Below are 19,658 nucleotides of genomic sequence, written 5' to 3' on the forward strand. Positions count from 1 at the left end.
TTTTCCTTGATTTGAGTTCCTCTGGGAGGAGGCTGATGGCCATTCAGTGGGTGGCTTTCACCTGCTTTGCTCAGATAGACTTGTGCCAAACAGGGCAGTCATACTCAGCAGGTAAGACAAGGCCAGGGATGATGTTCTTATTAATTTTGGGTCAGCACTCTATGCACTGCCAATAAATTTCTGCAGGATGTTATTACGTGCAGCTACTTTGTGCTTGGTGTTTATACAGTGTTGCCTAAATGTTAGTGTTTGATTTAAGGTGACACTGAGATATTTAGGATGGGAACAGTGTTCAAGCTCTTGGCCATCCCAGATAACTTTCAATTTCCTGTTGGCTTCATGGCTACATAGGTAGAAAGCACACACTTGTGTATTGGCAGGGTTAGGCTTCAGGTGGTTATCTTTGCAGTAGCTGGAGAGATCTTTCAGGGCATTAGTAAGCTGGTTTTCAACTGTTCCAAAATCTTTTGCTTGTGTTGTTAGGCCAAGGTTATCAGCATATATAAAGCTCTTTGTGAATGGTGATTGTGGCTGATGTTTAGTAAAGATGTTAAACAAGGTCAATGCAAGTGTGTAAGGGGTAAGACATTCTTTTGCCTCCTCCATCCAGTTTTGCTGCCTTGAAACTCCACGTAGAAACTGCAGTTTTCTAGGCAGGTCAGGAGAGTTTTTGTAAAATCATAGTCCCAGGTAAAGACTTCATGCAGCATTTTTCTATATTGCACCATGTCATAGGCTGCTGTAAGATTCACAAAACTGCCCTGGCAGTTTAAGTAGTATCAAACTGCATTAATTCTGCAGTGTGGATCACCCTTGATCATTCAACATTATGTAGATACTTGTTTAGTAATTATTGTTCGCTGGATCACATGCTTAATGTGCAAAAGATTGCATCTTAATTCCTATAGCTTCCAAGTTTGACTAAAAAAACTAGCCAACTCCTATCTAAAATTTGCTTCTGTCAATCATTGTGAACAATAACAACCTAGATGAGTTGAATCAGTATAACGCTACTACCTGAAACTTTTCAACACATAAGTATTGAAAATATATTGGTGATTCCAGTGATTTTTAAAAACATCATTTCAAAGGCCAACCCATACCTTGTTTTCTACTGTTCTACTTGAGGAATCTATCCAACCTATTGTCACGTTGCCAGGGCTCTACCTTATTTAGGTAGAGATGAATCAAACTCCCAGTTTTATCAAACAGTTTAATTAAAACAGCCTTTACTTGCTGGCTGTTTTAAAATAGTCTAAAATTGTCTAAAATATAAAACACAAAGATAGCAAGCAGCTGCAGAATAAAGAAAAACTGATAGCAAAAATAACTTCATAGTCAAAAGGGTCCAGTCCAATGGTCAAATGCCGAGAGTTCAATAAACAAAGTCCAGGGATCAAGAGTCTATACTGTAGTCAAAAGCCAGTCCAAAGGCTCAAGGTTCCAGGATTCCCAGATTACAGGAGACAGGTCAGGACACCGAAAAATCCAACAGACCTGGGGGAAAAAACCAGCAGCATTCCACCACCAAAATGCAACAGATACTTTTCTCCCAAAGATCAGTGCCAAGGCTAGCTCCTTATATCCAGAAACACCCAGCTGCAACCCATCTCCTGCACACCGCCACCCCTAATTGCTTTCACCCATGAACTCCCACTTACAGATCACCAAACCCTCTAGAACTAATACTCACACTAACTCTTCCATCACCAACCACCATCAACTGCAGACCATATTACACCCTTTCAACTTGTATGCAGAACACATCGTGCAATGTGCTGTCCCTGTTATAACCTCAGAAATAAATCTGCATAAAATTAGACTATAGCAAGAAAATGAAAATGGGATGTAAATTCATAAAAATAAATGAAAAGAGCAAGGCACAAGAATTCACAGCAGGTCAGCTCAGTCAGTCATCGTGTCCAAAGGCATTGAACACCCACAGATATGAGCACCTTCACACTTTTTCCTGCACAAAGAGGTAAACTAACCAGAAACCTGCTATTAAATATAGTTTCCTGTTATGAAGGGGTGCTTCTTTTAGGTTCTCCTGGGATGGACTAAGTTCCTGACTTTCACCTCACTTTTGAGAAAAGGAAAAGATTCCTTTTATTATAAGAGTTAAGGTACAATGCTCACATTGACTTGTGGAGACATCGATCCAGTTTTTTATTGACTTTTTAAATTGAAATTTCTAATTCTCAAACTTTATAAATAGAGGGCTGATTTGTAGTCCCTCAGACTGTTTGGGGGGGGGGGCAGACTATAGTCTGAAAAAACATGAATGAATTCCTATGCACACAGTAGTGCAAAAAACCATGAAAGAACAATACAATGTTTAAAAGGAAGAACAGTTTTAACCACCATAAACTTAACAGTAATCAGTGAGAAGTGTGGAACTGCTTTTTGGCTGATGAGTAGTCAAGTTAATTAGGATTTTGTTGTTCAAGTTGTTTTAGACTTAGGGCAATCCTAAGTCTAAAGTTTAAGGCAGAGCTGGGTGAATGATCTTGGAGGGCCACATCCAGCCCACGTGCCTTCATTTGGGAACCACTGCTTACTTATTTAGGTGATACCTTGTAGCCCAAGGATGATGGTCTTCCAATTGCAGTGTTTTGGTGGTGGGTCCTTAGGTGGCTGTGGAGCCCTATTCTTGATCTGCATGTTCTCCCACAGTGAGCACACTGATTTCCAGGTGGAAGGCGGTACCAGTCAGGTTTGGTTTGATGTGCACATTCCTCCCTTTCGCCCTTCATTCATGCCTCTTCAAATTCTGCAGCACTGCTGGTCACAGCTGACCTCCAGTTAGAGTGCTCAAGGACCAGGGCTTCCCAGTTCTGGGTGCCTATGCCACAGTTTTTAAGGTTGACTTTAAGCCCATCTTTAAATCTCATTTCCTGTCCACCGACATTAGGTTTCCCATTCTTGAGTTGGAAGTATAATTACTGCTTTGGGAGACGTTGATCAGACATTGGGACAACATGGCCAGTCCTAGGAGTTGATGATGTAGGAGCATCACTTCAGTGCTGGTGGTCTTTGCTTCTTCCAGCACACTGGCATTTGTCCACCTGTCTTCTAAAGAGATTTGCAGAATTTTTCAGAGGCAATGGTGATGGAATCTTTCTAGGGGTTGAGTGTGACGTCTGTAAACAGTCCACGTTTCACAGGCATATAGTGCGGGTTGGCAGGGCAATAGCTTTATAAACAAGCCCCTTTGTCTCCCTAGGGATGTTCCAGTCCTTAAACACTCCCTCCTTCATTCAGAAAAATGCTGCACTCACAGAGCACAGGCAGTGTTGTATTTCAGTGTCAATATTGAATTTTGTGGAGAGGTGGCTGCTAAGGTAGCGGAAATGGTCAACATGTTCTAACATTACAGCTTACCCCTGCTATAGTGTAAGTCATGAAAGAGAAGCAGAAGTGGGAGTAAAATACCTGCAGTCAGAGACACAAAACTTGTGCATATCTGGATTAAGTAACCCAGATATGAATCATCTGGATGCACTGTATCCAACCTGCTTTTAAAAATATCCACTTTTGTAACACAGGTATTAAATGCATAGTGCTGGTAAACATTTCATATTCCTGTACTTCCCAATAGCAATATCTGCTTGTGGCTTACCAAATCAAGTTTCACTCCTACAATATAAGAAAATAATAACAGCTCACTAAAAGCTATGCTAACGTGGCTAGAGTTTTATTTTAGTTGTCCATGTGTATTATCCTTTGGGGTGGAAGAAACTTGCAGGAGGCCTATTATTATGAGGCAATCTCATTCTTAAAAATGGTTAACTAATTTATTTGTTGTTGTTTTAATAATTAAGCCAAGGGAAGAATGACTATAAAAATCCCTTTCTGGAAAACAACAAAATCCAAAACAAAGCTTTGCTTTCATAAAAGATAGGGACCTGTTTGTCAAATTGCCCATGACCTCAGGCACACAAAGCCCTTGGGGATGTTTTACTGTTTTCATTATTGTTTTGAGGGTGCACTGAGTTCACTGGCTGAATTATTTCCACATTGTAACCAAGAACAAGAGAGAAAAAGACCTTCTGCATAAATATGTGTAATCAGTATGCTTGAATGGAAAAGTGTGGGAAACGGAGAGTTGATTATTAAATGAGCTTCTCTGCATATAAGCCATAAATGAAAGTTTGAATTGTCTTTATATGTGGACGTAACCTTCTGTGGTATTGTAAAATAATACATCATTTTTCTTCGTCTTCACTTTGATTACTGAGATACAGATAAAAATAAGTTTGTGACCCCTGTTCCCTTCTGCCCTTGTTTATCATTTGTATGCCACCCTCTGTTCACAGAGAGAATTGCAAAGCAAAGGTGCTGAAGTGTAGCATCTTGGGAAGGCTACACTTACAAATGTGAGTCAGCAAAGAAGGAACTATCAAAGTGGGAATAAGTTGCAAATGGGCCATCGTGTTAGGATATCATGATCTGGTATTCACTATGGCAGTGTTTCTCAAACTGCTCCTCCAGATGTTTTGGACTACAGCTGCTAGGAATTGTGGAGTTCAAAACATCTGGAGAAGCAGTTTGAGAAACTTTGCACAATGGAGTCTGAAAAATCATAACAAAAAAATTCAGGCTGACTATTGCCCTGAGGCTCTATAGTCTTTTAAAAAAAAAAGCAGTATAGTATGTGGCTTTTCCAAGAAAGTTCACAGCACTTTTAATATCTCAGTTTTTCCCCCATGATTTGCCTAGACCAAAATACGTAGGTAAGTCCAAACAGCTTTTGAGACTTGTGCAATCCAGGTAAACCGTGATCCGTTTTGGTATTCCAGATTCCGATGGGGGTCCAGATCTATTTTTTGGGAGCCTCCTGATTTCAGGAGAACAAAAATGATTTTTAATCCAGGAAACTGAAAGATTCGTTTTCTTTCTGGCCCATTAGAGGCAGTTGCGGGAGGAGGGGGGGTGCTTCCCAGACTCCCCTTCCCATCATTTTAGGCATAGTTTGTCCTTATATGCTTCGTTAAGTCCTGGATTAAAAACATACATTTTTAATCCAGGATTGTGTGGTTTATAGTGATAATAATGTTTTATAATGTTTTAATGTATTTAATGTTGGTTTTTAATTTTAATTTTAATGTATTTTAATTTTATTCTGTGGTTAAGGCATTGAATTTTTGCCTATCTGTAAGCTGTCGTGAGTCCCGTTTTGGATAGAGAAAGGCAAGATATAAATATCATAAATAAATAAATAAATAAATAAATAAATAAATAAATAAATAAATAAGATAACACTCTTTCTGCAATCCTTTCCCTTCTGTCTGTAGATGAGACCAGATTTAATGCTTTATTAAAGCTATTTCTACTCTAGAGGAGACAGGAGCTGCAGGCACGCATGCTCTCTCTTTCTGCTGGAGGCAGTTTTTCAAGGCATTTTTAGGAGGCTTCCCATTTCCCAGGGAAGGAAGAGGGATCGACCTGAAGGCATCTACCCTGGGCTTCCTTTAAAAAGCCTTATTTTCATTCTTGATTTGGAGGCACTGAACTGCAAAGGAGAACTGGCGTGCCTTTTTCTCCCCAGGTTTAATACTTTGTTAAAGTTTTTTTCTTCTCTAGAAGAGAGGAAACTTTATCCCTGCCATCTCTACTCAGATGACACACAATTCTACTACTCGTTTTCACCCTACTCCAAAATAGCTTCACAGATCCTGAACCAGTGCCTGGCAGCTGTGATGGAATGCATGAGGGCCAACAAGCTGAGACTTAATCCAGACAAGATAGAGGTCCTCCTGGTCAGTTGCGAGGCTGATTAAGGCATAGGGTGGCAACCTGTGCTCAATGAGGTTACACTCCGCCTGAGTCTGGATTATTGCTGACGCTTGAAGCTCAGATATCGGCAATGGCCAAGAGGACATTCACACAGTTAAAGCTTGTGCAATAGCCTCACTTGGCCTTAGTGAAATCTAGAATGGATTACTGTAATGCACTCTACATGGGGCTGCCTTTGAAGACGACTCGGAAATTGCAATTGGTACAAAAACTGGCAGCCAAGTTACTGACTTGAGCTAATTATTGGGAGCCTACCATGCCCCTATTGAAGCAGCTCCACTGGCTGCTGATAAGTTTCCAGTCCCAATTCAAAATGCACGTTATCAGCTATAAAGCCCTACACGATTCGGGTCCAGTCTCTCTTTGTGACCGCATTTCCCCCTATGAACTGGTGCGGGCTCAAATATCTGCCAGGGAGGCCCTCCTCTTGGTCCCGCCTCCATCTTTAGTACAGTTGGTGGGGACAAAGGAGAGGGCCTTCTTGGTGGTGGCCCTCTGGCTCTGGAATGCCCTCCTCGGTGAATATAGGCAAGCCCCTTCACTATAACACTTTAGGAAAGAGTTAAAAACTTGATTTTCCAGCAGGCATTTGATGATGTTTAGATAGTAACCAGAACTGATTGCCAATCACTGAGCAGTGCACATTCTGTGCATTCGGATGGGTTGCTATATTGATTACAAGGATCTTTTAACATTCTGTTTTTAATAGAGGTTGTTTTATCCAATTTATATACCTGCTTTATGTAATGTATTTTTGTTTTCATGTTGATATATTTTATTTGATGTGTTATGTATTTTATGTATTGAATCTTTGTGTGCTAGTTTGTAAGCTGCCCTGAGTCCCTATGGGAGATGGTGGTTGGATACAAATAAAGTTGTATCATCATCATCATCATCATTCAAATAAAACATGGTGCGAATTTTGATAGAGGAATAGCCAGCACAATCCAAATGAGGGTTAGTTGGGCCTTTATTTCATAATGTGCTACTTTCATCCTGTTGTAATTTATGATCACATGAATTCAGTCATGTGCATGTGGGCCATAGCTAAGAAGAAAAATAGAAGTCATCCTCAGTTTGCCTTATTACTCAGTATTTATAAATCGTAAATATTGCTGTTTGCACTTCCTGTTAGTGTTGCAATGTGTGAAAAAATTACTGCTTATTCAAGCCAACCATGGGTAATTACTATCATTGAATGCCATATGTTCCAGGTTGAAAATGCTAATATTTAGCACTCAGGCATGACTTGCTGGTCATCAAGTTTTTTTAATCTTCTCCTGTCTTTGATTTTCTGTTTCTGTTGTGCCACATCTGATATTCCAATGGTGATTCAGAGAACATCTTGCACAAAAGGTTACCAGTCAGAGAAAATGCTAGATGTGTAGTGATACTGTGCCAGATAAAGCTGGCAATTTCTCTTGTTTGGATGACATACAGTGATTTTAATCAAGGCCAATCTATTTTAGGCTGGCAGGTACCTTAGAAACTGCTGCTGTGTATGCAGAGAATTTTGAGCTGCCTTGATAATGAAGGTGACTTAAAAGAGTTACCAAAGAGCGAGAGAGAAAACAAAGTTCAAACCGAAAAGAGGATTTGGGTTCAGATGCACATAATACTTTGCTCTTTTATAGTACCTTTCATCTTAGAGTGTCAAAGCTCTTAGCATAAATTAATTAACTAGACCTCTTCAGAGGCAGCAATAGTTCAAGCATCATTACACTCATCATTTCAAATGAGCAAACTTTGACATGGAGAAGCTAAATAACTTACCCGAGGTAACACAAGTCAGCTGAAGAAATCAATACTTTCTATTATGGCAACTGTATCATAGTCTCCTGACAGCAATCAGGTATAATACTAAAAATGTGCAGGTTAGATGTGAACCATTCTGATGCAACTTTTTAGAGTTGTTTATCACAATTTGGGGTTAATCCATCATAATAACCTTCATTAACATGACAAGAATTCTATGTCAGCTTTGTTTACAAAGTAATTACAGTGTACGTTTGAAAAAAAAACAACAGTTGATCACATTTAAAGCATAAATTAGTGTCAAAGCACAATTCTGTAACCAGATAAATATTCTCAAAGAGAACCGGCATTGTACATTGGGCCATGACTGGAGACCAGAGTTCAATTCACCACTTGGCTATGGAAACCCATTCACATGCTCTCAGACCCAGAAAACCACATTGTATCATTAATCAAAGCTGTATATGAGGTTAGGAAGCCTGATGTGGGTATGGTAGAATGAATTTTGTTTGCTTGCTTGTATATGTTTCAGATGGAGATATTCCATATAACGTGTATCACCCTGTACCATTTTGAGAAATATTGAAATATTGAGAAGCACCCAATATTTCACTGGCAGGATCTGTGGTGCTTTAGGAACTTTTATTTGAGACTTGCAATAAATTGCTTGGTAAACATTGTACAAATCTGTCTGTCTTTCCCACCCCATTTTATTATTTGCGTATTATGGATGATGGCTATACAAATATATACACCGAGCAGAAGGTACTAATAATCATTTCATCTAGTCCTATCATTCCAGTGTCCAAGATATTATCAGATCAGTTAATTCTCCCCAACATTTAAATAATCATCCAGGACAGGATAGGTGGTGTAGGGTGGGAGGGGTTCTGTTATTCTTTTTTTCCCCAAATAGTAGTAGAGCCATATGTAAAGATCTGCTCTGAGTCCCCTTCGGGGTGAGCTAGAGCGAGATAAAAATGCAGTAGATTTGTTGCTGATTCAAAAGAAAGATCCACCTAGTCCAACGCTTATCACATGGAAATCTCAAAAGCTGAACATATTATTTTCCCTCTGGCATTTAGTAATTACATATGTACTATATGGATGCTTCATTTGAGCTGTCATGGCTAATAGCCATTGATAGACCTAACCCCCATTAGTTCCTTTGAAAGTTTTCTGAAGCTGTCAAAACTATAGGCAAATACATCTTGTGGTGGAAAAAATCCCTTCAGTTAATTCTGTGTTTCATTAATTTTCTCCTGCAACTAGACAATCAATTTCTCCAATTCTAATAGTAGCAGAGAGAGACACATACCAGGTAGAACTATGGAATACTACACTTAAGGAGCAAAACCAGTAGCTAAAATTACAAAAAGCTTTATTTAAGAGAACATAGCTGATGAAAAAGACACTAGGATCCTTCCACCCCTTCTACACTGCCATATAATTCAGATTATCAAAGCAGATAATCCATATTATCTTCCTTGAACTGGATTATGTGAGTTTAAAATGTGATATAATCCAGTTCAAAGCAGATAATTTGGATTTTATATGACAGTGAAGAATGGGCCAGAGAGAGAGTGAGTGAGTCAAAGGATGAGCTTCCCTACAAACTTTTTAAACCCCATCTGTCTACTGATCTATTCATTTCCCATCATGAGGGCTATTTTCTTATGTAGAGCATTGTTGAATTCCAACATTTTTTGAGATGGTACCTACTTTCACAGGTTGAGATTCTATACCCACGTGTTACACAGAAGGACAAAAGTGGGGAAACTACCAAATGATGGTGTTGTAGGTAAGGAACATAATCACTTTGGTAAACTCAGTCAGTCAAGTGATTCCTTAGGCTGATTTCAGCACTAGGACCAAGTCCACATTGACTTACAGCACTTCCATGAATAAGAAACCTCCAAGTAACCCTATCCTTACTAGCCCTGCTGAGCACTAGCAGACTCGGAGCTTTGGCTTCTTTGACTGAGGTTATCCATCTGGAATGCAACATTTCTTTTTTCCTAATGCCTATTGTCTTTTTAGTGAATCATGTTTTTTCCAGCTATGGCCAAAATACGACAGCCTTAGTTTCATCATCCTGGCTTCTAGAGAGAGTTCAGGCTTGAATTGGTCCATTTGTCTATAGAAATCTTTTCCAGCACTTATCGGCTTTCTTCAGTGGCCTTAGTTACATCTAGTTTGTATTACAGCAACATTTGATATATAGTTGGTACTTGGTAAAATGATTTCATCACAAAGGTCATGGGGGAATGCATTGGCTAGCAGTTGGCTTCCAAGCAGAGGTCAGAGTTTGGGTGATAAATATTAAAGCCCTAAAAGGTTCAGATTCAGCAATCCAAAGAAATGTGTGTGCGCACACACACCAGCTGGTCTGTACCATAAAATCTGACATGGAATACTTTTCTTTGTTTGAAGCCAGGTTCTGTAGTTAATACAATCACCTTCCTGGCCTCAGACAAGTTCCAGACTGGTTGTAGATCATATTTCAGAGGAAGGCAATAGCAACTTACCTGTGCATAATCTTTACCTAAGGAAATTCTATAAAAATTGTGTTGTTGCCATATGTTGACAGATGAGTTCAAGGCAAATACACTTACACATAAGCTGTCCTTTTCCTATCAGCATGCTGATGTTATTCCTCGCTCTTTTTTGGTCCTAAATTCTATTCATGTTTTATGTTTTATCTTTTTTTTAAAAAATGAGATTGTTCTGTTAATACTGGCAACAAGACTGTCTCCCTCCTTGGCCCATTTTTATTTTTCTGTTTCAGGAAACATTCTTTACACTTCCAGTATCAGCTGCATCTGTGGAGTGTCGGTATTTCAATATCTGAACTTGTTAGGGACAAAACCAAAGTAATTACTTAGTTTCTCTTTCTACGTATTTCTATTTTTTTTTCTTATTCTTTGTTTTGTTTCTATTTCTATCTATGTCAGTACTTATGATTTTGACTTTTTATTTCAGGCCTTGCTGTTGAACTTGTTAATTTTTTTCTTTGTAGTGTTATTGAATTGATTATCTGCTTAAATCCTGTGAACCTTTCTCTTGTCTTCTTAATATTTTAAAAAATCTGTACTTGCATTTATTGTTAGAACAGTGACTAATATCTGTCTGTGTTTTTCCATCTGTCTGTCTGTCTGTCATCTAACTCGAGCTGTTTAGCTTATTGTAGACTGCCTTTGCTTTCACTTTCCACTTTGTACTTTTGATTTCTGTGCACAGTTGTGTGGCCAATGTAATCCACCTAATCCATGGTGCTTTTATCATACCACTCTTCTTTGCTGTTCACTCCCCTTGCATCTATTACCTTTCGTTATCTCCTCTAAACTGTTGCTACTTATTTTAAAGCCTTTTATAGCTTCAGTTTTTATGTTGCCTCTGATCTCTTGCTGTGCTCCACTCCAAAAATCTTCATTTTTCTTGTCCTTGCACTAAAATTTCTCCTTGCTGCTACCTCCAATCTCTTAACCTTGTGTTCAGAACTCTCCTTGATAAATTTCTCATTTTTTCCTCACTATCTGTGTTTTTATACAATAAATTGCATTTAAAGTAGCCACAAAAGATAAATGTTATGAAGGTGGGGCAAAGCTGTGTATGGAAATTTTCTCCCCCCCAAAGGCTGCTGTTTTGAGTTTATAGCTGACCAGTTTTCAAATATTCACCTCCCATTACCTGTCTACCAAATGGAATACACACACACACACACACATGTATGGATATCTTTGTGACTTAATCAGCCTTACTTTCCTATATTTATATTTCATGACTCCCTCAGTTAGCAGTAGGAAACCTCCAAAGGCCTAGGAGCTACACATGGACCCTACTAGAATTTGGACAGCTATATGATTGTAAACAAATATTTATAAAAACTGGAAATGAGGCTTTGCGCCCTTTAAGGAAGCCACTTTGACTGTTTACTTTCTAATTTTTTGAAATTCCATAGGGTAGTAAAATTGTGTCCCTAATACAACATTGCAAAACCTAGATTTGCCTTTTGGTTTTCTTTTCCAAAGAGTTATGAAGGTTGGGGCAAAGTCATAGTTGGTTGAATCTGTGAATATTGAATCTGTGGTTATAAGGGGCCCACTGTATAGGCTGCTGTTTTAAGTTTATAGCTGACCAGTTTTCAAATATTCGCTTTTCCATAAATCACTTGCAAAATATTATAAAAGCAAGCATCTCTGGTTCCATTTTTAGACTGTAAAGTGGGAGAAATAGTTCCCAAAATGTAGCAACTGTTGAATAAGTACAAAGAATCAAAGCCTATTCCAGATTTAAAATGTGGTATAAATGTTGAAAGAGGTTACATAATCCAATTGTTCAGAAAGTTTTCATTAGCTGGAACTTCACAAGGAAGAGTATGAAGGAAGATTGTTTAAAATCCTGGTGTTTGATGGTAGTTCAAGCAGTTGTAATGCTTCCCAATCTCCCAGCCATCATTAAGAGGCTGGCAATGTCATGCAGGACCTGTACACTCTTCTCAATGTTACAGTATTGTATGTATTGTACTATAATTTACAGCCATTTGAAACTGAAGGTGCTATTTTCATTTTCTTCACTGGTGTCAGACCATTTATCTTCATAGTAGTTCACACACCACTCTTCTACATTCTTCAACTAGAGAAATGGTGGCAAAGCTATGGCATTCATGACAGAAAAGGCATGCAGCACCCTCTCTCCTGGCACAGGAGTCATCACCTACCCCCCCCCCCACTTGCCATTCCTCTCCCCACTGGTACGCCTATTGCCTGCCCCCTTGCTCACCCATTGCTTGCCCCCACTCAAAGCTCACCTGCCGTTTACTTGCCCCCATACTTACTTGCCACTTGCCCACCCCCTTTCAAACCTCCAAATGTTGTTAGAATGGACCAAAGAACCATCATGGTACTGTTTAGCGTATCTGGGAAAATGTGTGTATGGAGATAAGAATAGGATGTATTGCTAGTGTCACTATGTTCTTCATTTTAGTAGAGGAGAAAAGAGCAAAGGGATAAAAATCAAAGTCTAATTTCTCACCTTTATAACAATATAATTACATCCCATCTGTTCAATATATTTATCTCCTGTGTATTTTCGGGGGTTTTTGCTGTGCTTAACAACAATTTTGAGATCAGCAAGCAAAGGCTGAGCTGCACAAAAAGCTTTCTCTTTTTTTTAAAAAAAAAATGAGAAAGTAGAAGAAAGTTTATAAGATAAGAGGCCACAGAAGGTGACTTAATGCTGTTGGAGTTCCTGCACTGAGTTCCCTTGGCAATTGATCAATAGCTGGTCCCATTGCCTGGGTCACCAATAGTAACCTTGGCAATTAATAAACTTAGGCTTAATATATGAGAAAGGAGTGAGAATAAAGATCTATTTTAGAGTGGCTGTTATTGTTGGGAAAGATAATTTTGCAGGTTTTCCTCATACAGTTGTTCTTATAAGTGACCTCTGGAATGATACATTTAAGAGCAGGGATTTTAGCTGTTTCTGCTCCTGAATCTCATCAAACTCTTATCCAACATATAAGGGAGCACAAGCATGAAGCTTACCCATCTTTCTTCAAAATGGAATGAATTCTCAGGGACATTTTGTGTCAAGGTAGCTCAAGAGTGAATCTCAGCCTTAGTTTTTTTGTGTGCATTTCAATTGTCCGTGTGAGTTATCTGGTCATATTACTACTATAGCTTTGTGTCATTGTAGCCAGGTCTTATATCTGAAGATACGATACACTAATTTTAGCTGTGCAAATGCCCTCCCATCCATAGCTATTCCTGGATTCTAGTCTATGCATCCAGGCTCAGATGTGAATCCTGAAGAACACCCATGCTGCAAGCCTGAAATTTCTGGGGGGAGTGTAACATCATCCAGCACATTTGAGTCCCTGTTTTAGGATCTGCCTTTCATCTGACCAGAAGCAGCTCTGTCTTGTATGGATTCCATTTCAGTTTCTTTACCCTCATCCATGCTTACCCTTACTGACAACAAGCATTGGTTCAATATCAAAACAGATTAGCTTGGTGCTGATGGAATAGTGTTGTGAGTCATCAGCTACCAGCAGTTTCATGTAGATGTTATACAGCACAATTGACAAAACAGAACCCTGAGGGACCCTACAGACCAACCAGAGTGGCATCAAACAGTATTCTCCCAGCATCAATCTCTGAATTCATACTGCCAAAAAAGAATGAAATCGCTGTCCACAAATCCCATTCCACAAAGTCTTCTCCCTGCCTAGGTCATCTACCAAGGCAACCAAAACCTTCTCTGTCCTATAACCAAGCCTGAAGCAAAATTGAAATTGATCAAGATAATCAATCCATCACATCCAGGAACCCCTGAAACTGCTCCAGAATCTTGCCCCCAAAAAAGGAATATTAATAAGCAACAGAAAATTATTCAAAAACGTGGGATCCAGGGAGGTCTTTAAAAAATGAATGGTCTCATCAAGGCCTCCTTTTTGCAATAAGGCATTCATGACTCCCCTTATTCTCTCAACCTGTCAACCTTTAGCTGCTTTCAGAAGCCAAAAATAAAGATCCAGTTAACATGTGGGGGCTCTCACCTCTCTAAAGATCCTGCCGACATCCTCAGGCTGCACAAATTGAAATGTATCCAACAATACAGGGGAACCAGGCAACCAATATTACATCTGCTGTACCTGTCCCAGCTACATGCAATTCGGAGTGGATCCAAGTGAATATGTCTTTAAAATGTTAAAATGTAGCGCACTAGGCTATGGAATGGTCTTTGTTTTCTTCTTAGGGGTCAGACTGTAAAAGTCCTCTGGTTACTTGAGACAGTTCAGGTGGAAGACACTGTGCAGTCACAATGGTGGCAGAGAAGTATAATTTCTTCACTGCCACCATCGCCATGGCATAGGCCTTCCAATGAGCTTCAAGATGTTTTGGAGTTCAGCTCCCAAGCAGAGGCTAAAGACCCATCTGGAGATGTGGCAATTCCAGGTTTTCTCTGTTAAGCATGAAGTGGGACTAGATAGCCCACAAACTTTATGACTCTATGCTTGCCACCCGCCAGCTTTGTACAGTAGGAGATAAAGAGGGAGTGCCTCACAACACTGCACAAGAAAGCCCTCTATGGAGATGTGGATACTTTCTAGACCCTGCCTTATCGATTCAGTCCCTTATATTTTCTTGCTTATTTTTTAAACCTGTTTATTTGTTTTCCACTAAAGCCAATTGAAACAAAAAAAAAACCTTTCCAAGTTATTTTGAAACTTAATGCAATAATATTTATTTATTCTTCTCTTCCTTGCAGATCTGGAAAAATTCAAAACCCGGACTAGGAGTACAGTGTCTGTCCGACAAGGACAGGGGATGGTATTGCTGTGTGGACCACCACCACATTCTGGAGGTGAGTTGTATAAAGCCCATCAACTTCTGTGCCTTTTGGAAACCAAAAATCTTATTTCTGCATATTAAGAAAGAGTATGGGTAAGTCCTATTGAAATGGACAGGATTTATACATAAATAATTATTCATTATACTTATATTGTGTCAAAGAGATGTTGGATACTAAATCATAACAAATTAACAATATTTAACCAACACTTGAAATTATTCCTTATTTTGGAGGTGCTTTGATTGAAATTTTACTCATATTTCTTGCACATGTAAAATATTTTTCTCATAAGTAAAAATTCAAAACAGCACATATTCCTTCACTTTGTCATCTAAACAAAATAATAATTCATTTTCAGAGGCTGAAACCTTGTGGTGATAAAAAGGGACACACACACACACACATATATATATTATGCAGTGTTGTTGCCCCATGTTTTTTACTATGATTTAGGGCAGTGATATCCAACCATTGGTCCTCCTGGTGTTTTTGGACTTCAGCTCCTAGAATTCCTGAGCATTGGGCAAGCTGGCCAAGGCTTCAGGTATTTGGAGTCGCAAATGCCTGGAGAACAAGTTTGATGCCACTGATTTAGAGCAATGTTACTCAAAGTGATGGTCTATTGGCTGCTCATTTCTAGTGGTTTGAATTGGCATTTAATAGCCATGATTTAATTTCTTTGCATATGTAACATTGCTGAATATTTCATTGGATTGCTTTTTAATGTTTTTTGCTGCCTTCCAAAGCTATTTGGAAGGGGAAATATAAAAAAGTTGGTAAAATCACAGGGGTAGGAGTTTAGGCCACTTAATTTTATCCCACCCACCCCTCACTTGATATAAAAAAATCCCAAAGTATAGTCCCCTTCAACATTCTGCAGAGATGGAAACCCTTCATATGTATCCAACATATTCATTGTAGATTCCAGCAAAATACAGAATGACATTTTCTCATGGACTACGTTGGAAATATGCAGGAAGTATAGTGTGCAGTAAACTGTAGTAAATAAATGGGTGATGCCTTAACATACAGTCGTGAAAGTTATGAGTTTTGTTATGATTTGTGGATAGGTTGAGGGTAAGTACAGAGAGCCACCATTGATTTCATTTGAAAATGTTAACTGGGTGTATTTTGTTTTAGTGGCCTCATTTTCCAGAAAGCTCAGTAAATAAACAGTCTAAAATGTATGTCTTGTGAAAATTTATGTCCTGCAAAGGTTTCATCCCGATTTTCCTGTACTCATAGTTTTTATTGGAAAGATCCTTGTTCTGTTCTATTTAATATGTATTTGTGACAGAATGCATGTCTGAAAGGAGAACACAGCTAACTACATGAGTTTTCCTTTAAAAGAGTGAATTAGTACTACATCTTTAATCCAAAAAAGATATTACACGCACACACACTTTAGAATAAATCAACTGCACATAGTTTAAGATATTCTAAATCTTAAATGCGACCTCAAAAAGAATAGAATGTTCATGTTTCTTACTCAATTAAACCAGTCATTTTATTTGTTTTCCTCTGAAGACATGGGATGTTTAGCAAAGCTCTTTCCTTAACTGGAGCCATTTTCCTTGATGCCATTGTTCAGAAAATGAAGTTAACAGGGAGGTTGCATTAGCATCAGTCAATTGGTGGCAGATAGCAGTTGAAGAGACAAACGAAATTATCATGTTTCAGGAAGGATTTTCTACAAAAAATATTTTTTGTTATCCAACGACAACACAAAATTGTGCCATTATGTGAAAGCCTAGTTTTAAAGATCTACCATATTCCAACAGTACCAAAGAACAAATGACTTAGAGAAATGCCTGCAACAACCATGTCATGAGTGCTTAAAATTGTTCAATGCGAACACAAATTTGGCTAATAGGAATCAGCCAAAATAAGAGTCCTACTTTGGCCACATGGAAGCATATCCATAGTTTAAGATTAGCTTTCAGTATAGTGGCAGTTGTGGTGTATTGTCATATACTATATCAAAGCACTACCAGGCATAAGATATGCATGCATAATGCTTATTATTTACTTAATTGACTCATATATAACTATAAAACTTGCACATACACAGTGTTATTACTTATTTTATATAGCTGTATAAATAAAATGGCCTGTACATTGTTTCAATACAGCTGTTATTTAAATCTATAAAGTCGGTTCTGGTGAAAAAATCACTCTGTTCAACATCCAGACATTTAATATCATTTCATATTCTTCCAGGAATCCGCCTATATCAAGTTACAGTTATCATTCAGTAGCTCTGAATTATAACTGAATGATAAATCCATTTCTGTTCTGTTCACCACATATTTAGTAATTTTGGTTGTCAACTGGTCAAAAGTATTCATGTTTCTAACATTTTGACCCATTGCTGTATATTGGCTTGTTTTCTGGACTAGGACTCTGGAAAACCAGAGTTTGAATTCCTTCTCAGTCTCAAAACACACCATGTAAACCTAAGCAAATCACACTTTCTCAGCGCTGGAGGATGAAATATCTTTCCTCAAGAAACCTTGCCAAGAAATCCTTTAATAGGTTCTCCTTAGGGTCTCTATAAGTTGGAAACAGCATGAAAGCACACAACAACAGTATATCTAACATTAGAAGTTTCAGTATTTTAGTACTGGTTTTCAGTTAAAAGTTTTCAGTTACTTTCCCTATTGGACTATTTCACTCTAATCACTATGGTTGTTACGCTGCCACTACTGAACATCTGCTGATAGCTTATTCTTTCCTGTTCACATAATTGCAATTGAATACGGAAATTAGTTTTAAAAATAAGTGCCCTGAGAGATTCTTAAGAAATACACTTCATTATTAACCTACCATCAAATAGTCAGCATTTGATTTCTAGAACAACTGAGTAAGCATTTATATAGGAGCTTCTTCCAAGGAGATAATACATTAGGAAAATTCCAGTGAATGTGGAGGAAGCTCAGAAATGTTGCTTCTGTGTGTACATTATAGCAGACATAATTTGCACTGCTTCCTTAACATACCCAGTCTCCTTAGGCTATAAGGTACCCTGCTATAGGTCAGTGTACCACATAACTATAGCCTTAAAATTAGATGAGGTGAATTAAGTGAGAATATATTACCTCCATATTCAGCAGATAGAGGCCCACATTGCAGTTGCTTTCAGGTCGAGATGCAATTGTTCATCCCAAATTGAATCGATCCACTAAATCAATGAGACCTTGGTAAGTTAACATTTGTGTAATTTCCAAGAATTCACTGAATCTACCTCTAGGTAATTTACAGTAACAGATATACAAAGATGTTTTTAAAAAAGATGGACCTAATTTAAAATCACTACATTTCGGCAACCATGAACCTGCCCATGAATGCAACTTTGAAGAGAGAGTTTCAAATAATAGCCACTAGTTACCTGTCCCAGCGCACAAACAGTCCCTGGCCTCAGTCATTTGCAAGATGGAGACCCCACAACATGAGGCCTAATGAGATAATCTCTGTTTCTGGGATAAAACGGTTAGTAAAACTTGATAACTTGATAACTCATTAAATCATTTGTAGATTTTTGTGTAATTGTAAAATGTTGCCATTGTGAATCATACTGCTTTGAAATTGTAAATTGAAACTCTCAAAGCTGCAAGATAAATATCTCCAGTTTAATAACTGCAGTATAAATTAAAATTCTGTGAAAACAAAGACTGGGCCAACTAGACTTCCCATAAAAGGGTGTTCAATAGGTTGAAAACAGCCACAAGGAAAGCTCTCTTCCAGCTTTTATGTGCCTGTAAATGTGGATTTTGTGCAGAAAAACCATGTGCATTTCTGTGCAGTATAATTCCTTGGAACTTTCCTCCTATGTGAGTACTGGAAGAAGAATATGTGAAACTACAGAAATCATATATGGATTTTTTTTTGCACGTTTGCATTTGGTGATCATTTTTATTTGGCAACTCTTTACCATATATACCTGTGTAAATCAATCTCATGTATAAATCAAGGGATTATTATTCCCCTTTGAAACAAAGCTAAGGTACAGTATCAACTTTTATATATAAAAAGGAACCACCCCCTTCTCTGAATAAAGTAACAAAAGTTAAGAGCTTGGTCCATACCTGGGAGAACCCAAAAATCTGTCCTGGTAGAATCTACCAACAACAACCTCTACTATTTCCCTATGATGCCACTTCAGGCCTTTTTGAATGGCTGGACAGGAAAATGGCAGTGGCTCTTAGGTGCTTGTTTTAGGTTCTCCTCTAATGGACTAAACTCTTACATTTTATCTTTCTATATTTGTCCTTCCACATTTACAGGTAAAATCCCAGTCAGGAAATGTTCTCTGGAAGCACTTCTAAATGGATGAACAAAACGTCTGAATGAAATCGCCATAGATAGTATCACACAATTGTAAAAAGCAATGCTGCTTGGAATATGCCACTATTGGATTCCTCAGTTCTTCTCTATAATTCAGATTATTGGTGGTCCACTGCTAGTCAGTAATACTCAGTAGACTATGAAAGGAATGATGATAGTGGTGATGATGAGGAAAAGTTTCTTAAACATATGTATTTAAAGCCTGGGAAGCAATGGGCAGAAAAATACTACATAAATAGTGTATAAAGATATTATCTTGTCTGTCATTTCCTCCCCTTCACATTGGATATCTATTCTTCTCTCATTTGCCTCCAATATCATAGTAAAAAAATATGGGGGGGGGGGGGGAGAAAACCAGTATAAAAACTGTATCCATTTGAATACCCCGTACAAGTCTGTCC

The 19,658-nt window shown here is 38.3% G+C and overlaps 1 protein-coding gene across 10 annotated transcripts in view; it reads left to right on the plus strand.

Moving 5' to 3' along the window:
- The window catches only part of LOC132769389 (contactin-4), a 643,374-nt gene that overhangs the window by 436,319 nt on the left and 187,397 nt on the right, over window positions 1-19,658 (plus strand). For all 10 annotated transcript variants that reach the window (XM_060766321.2, XM_060766322.2, XM_060766323.2 and 7 more), the window contains one exon: window positions 14,830-14,925. In XM_060766321.2, coding sequence (XP_060622304.2) covers window positions 14,830-14,925 — 96 coding nt within the window. The remainder of the gene's footprint in view (window positions 1-14,829; window positions 14,926-19,658) is intronic.

This window comes from Anolis sagrei, chromosome 2 (genome assembly GCF_037176765.1).
Source record: "Anolis sagrei isolate rAnoSag1 chromosome 2, rAnoSag1.mat, whole genome shotgun sequence".
In the NCBI taxonomy this organism is placed as follows: Eukaryota; Metazoa; Chordata; class Lepidosauria; order Squamata; family Dactyloidae; genus Anolis; species Anolis sagrei.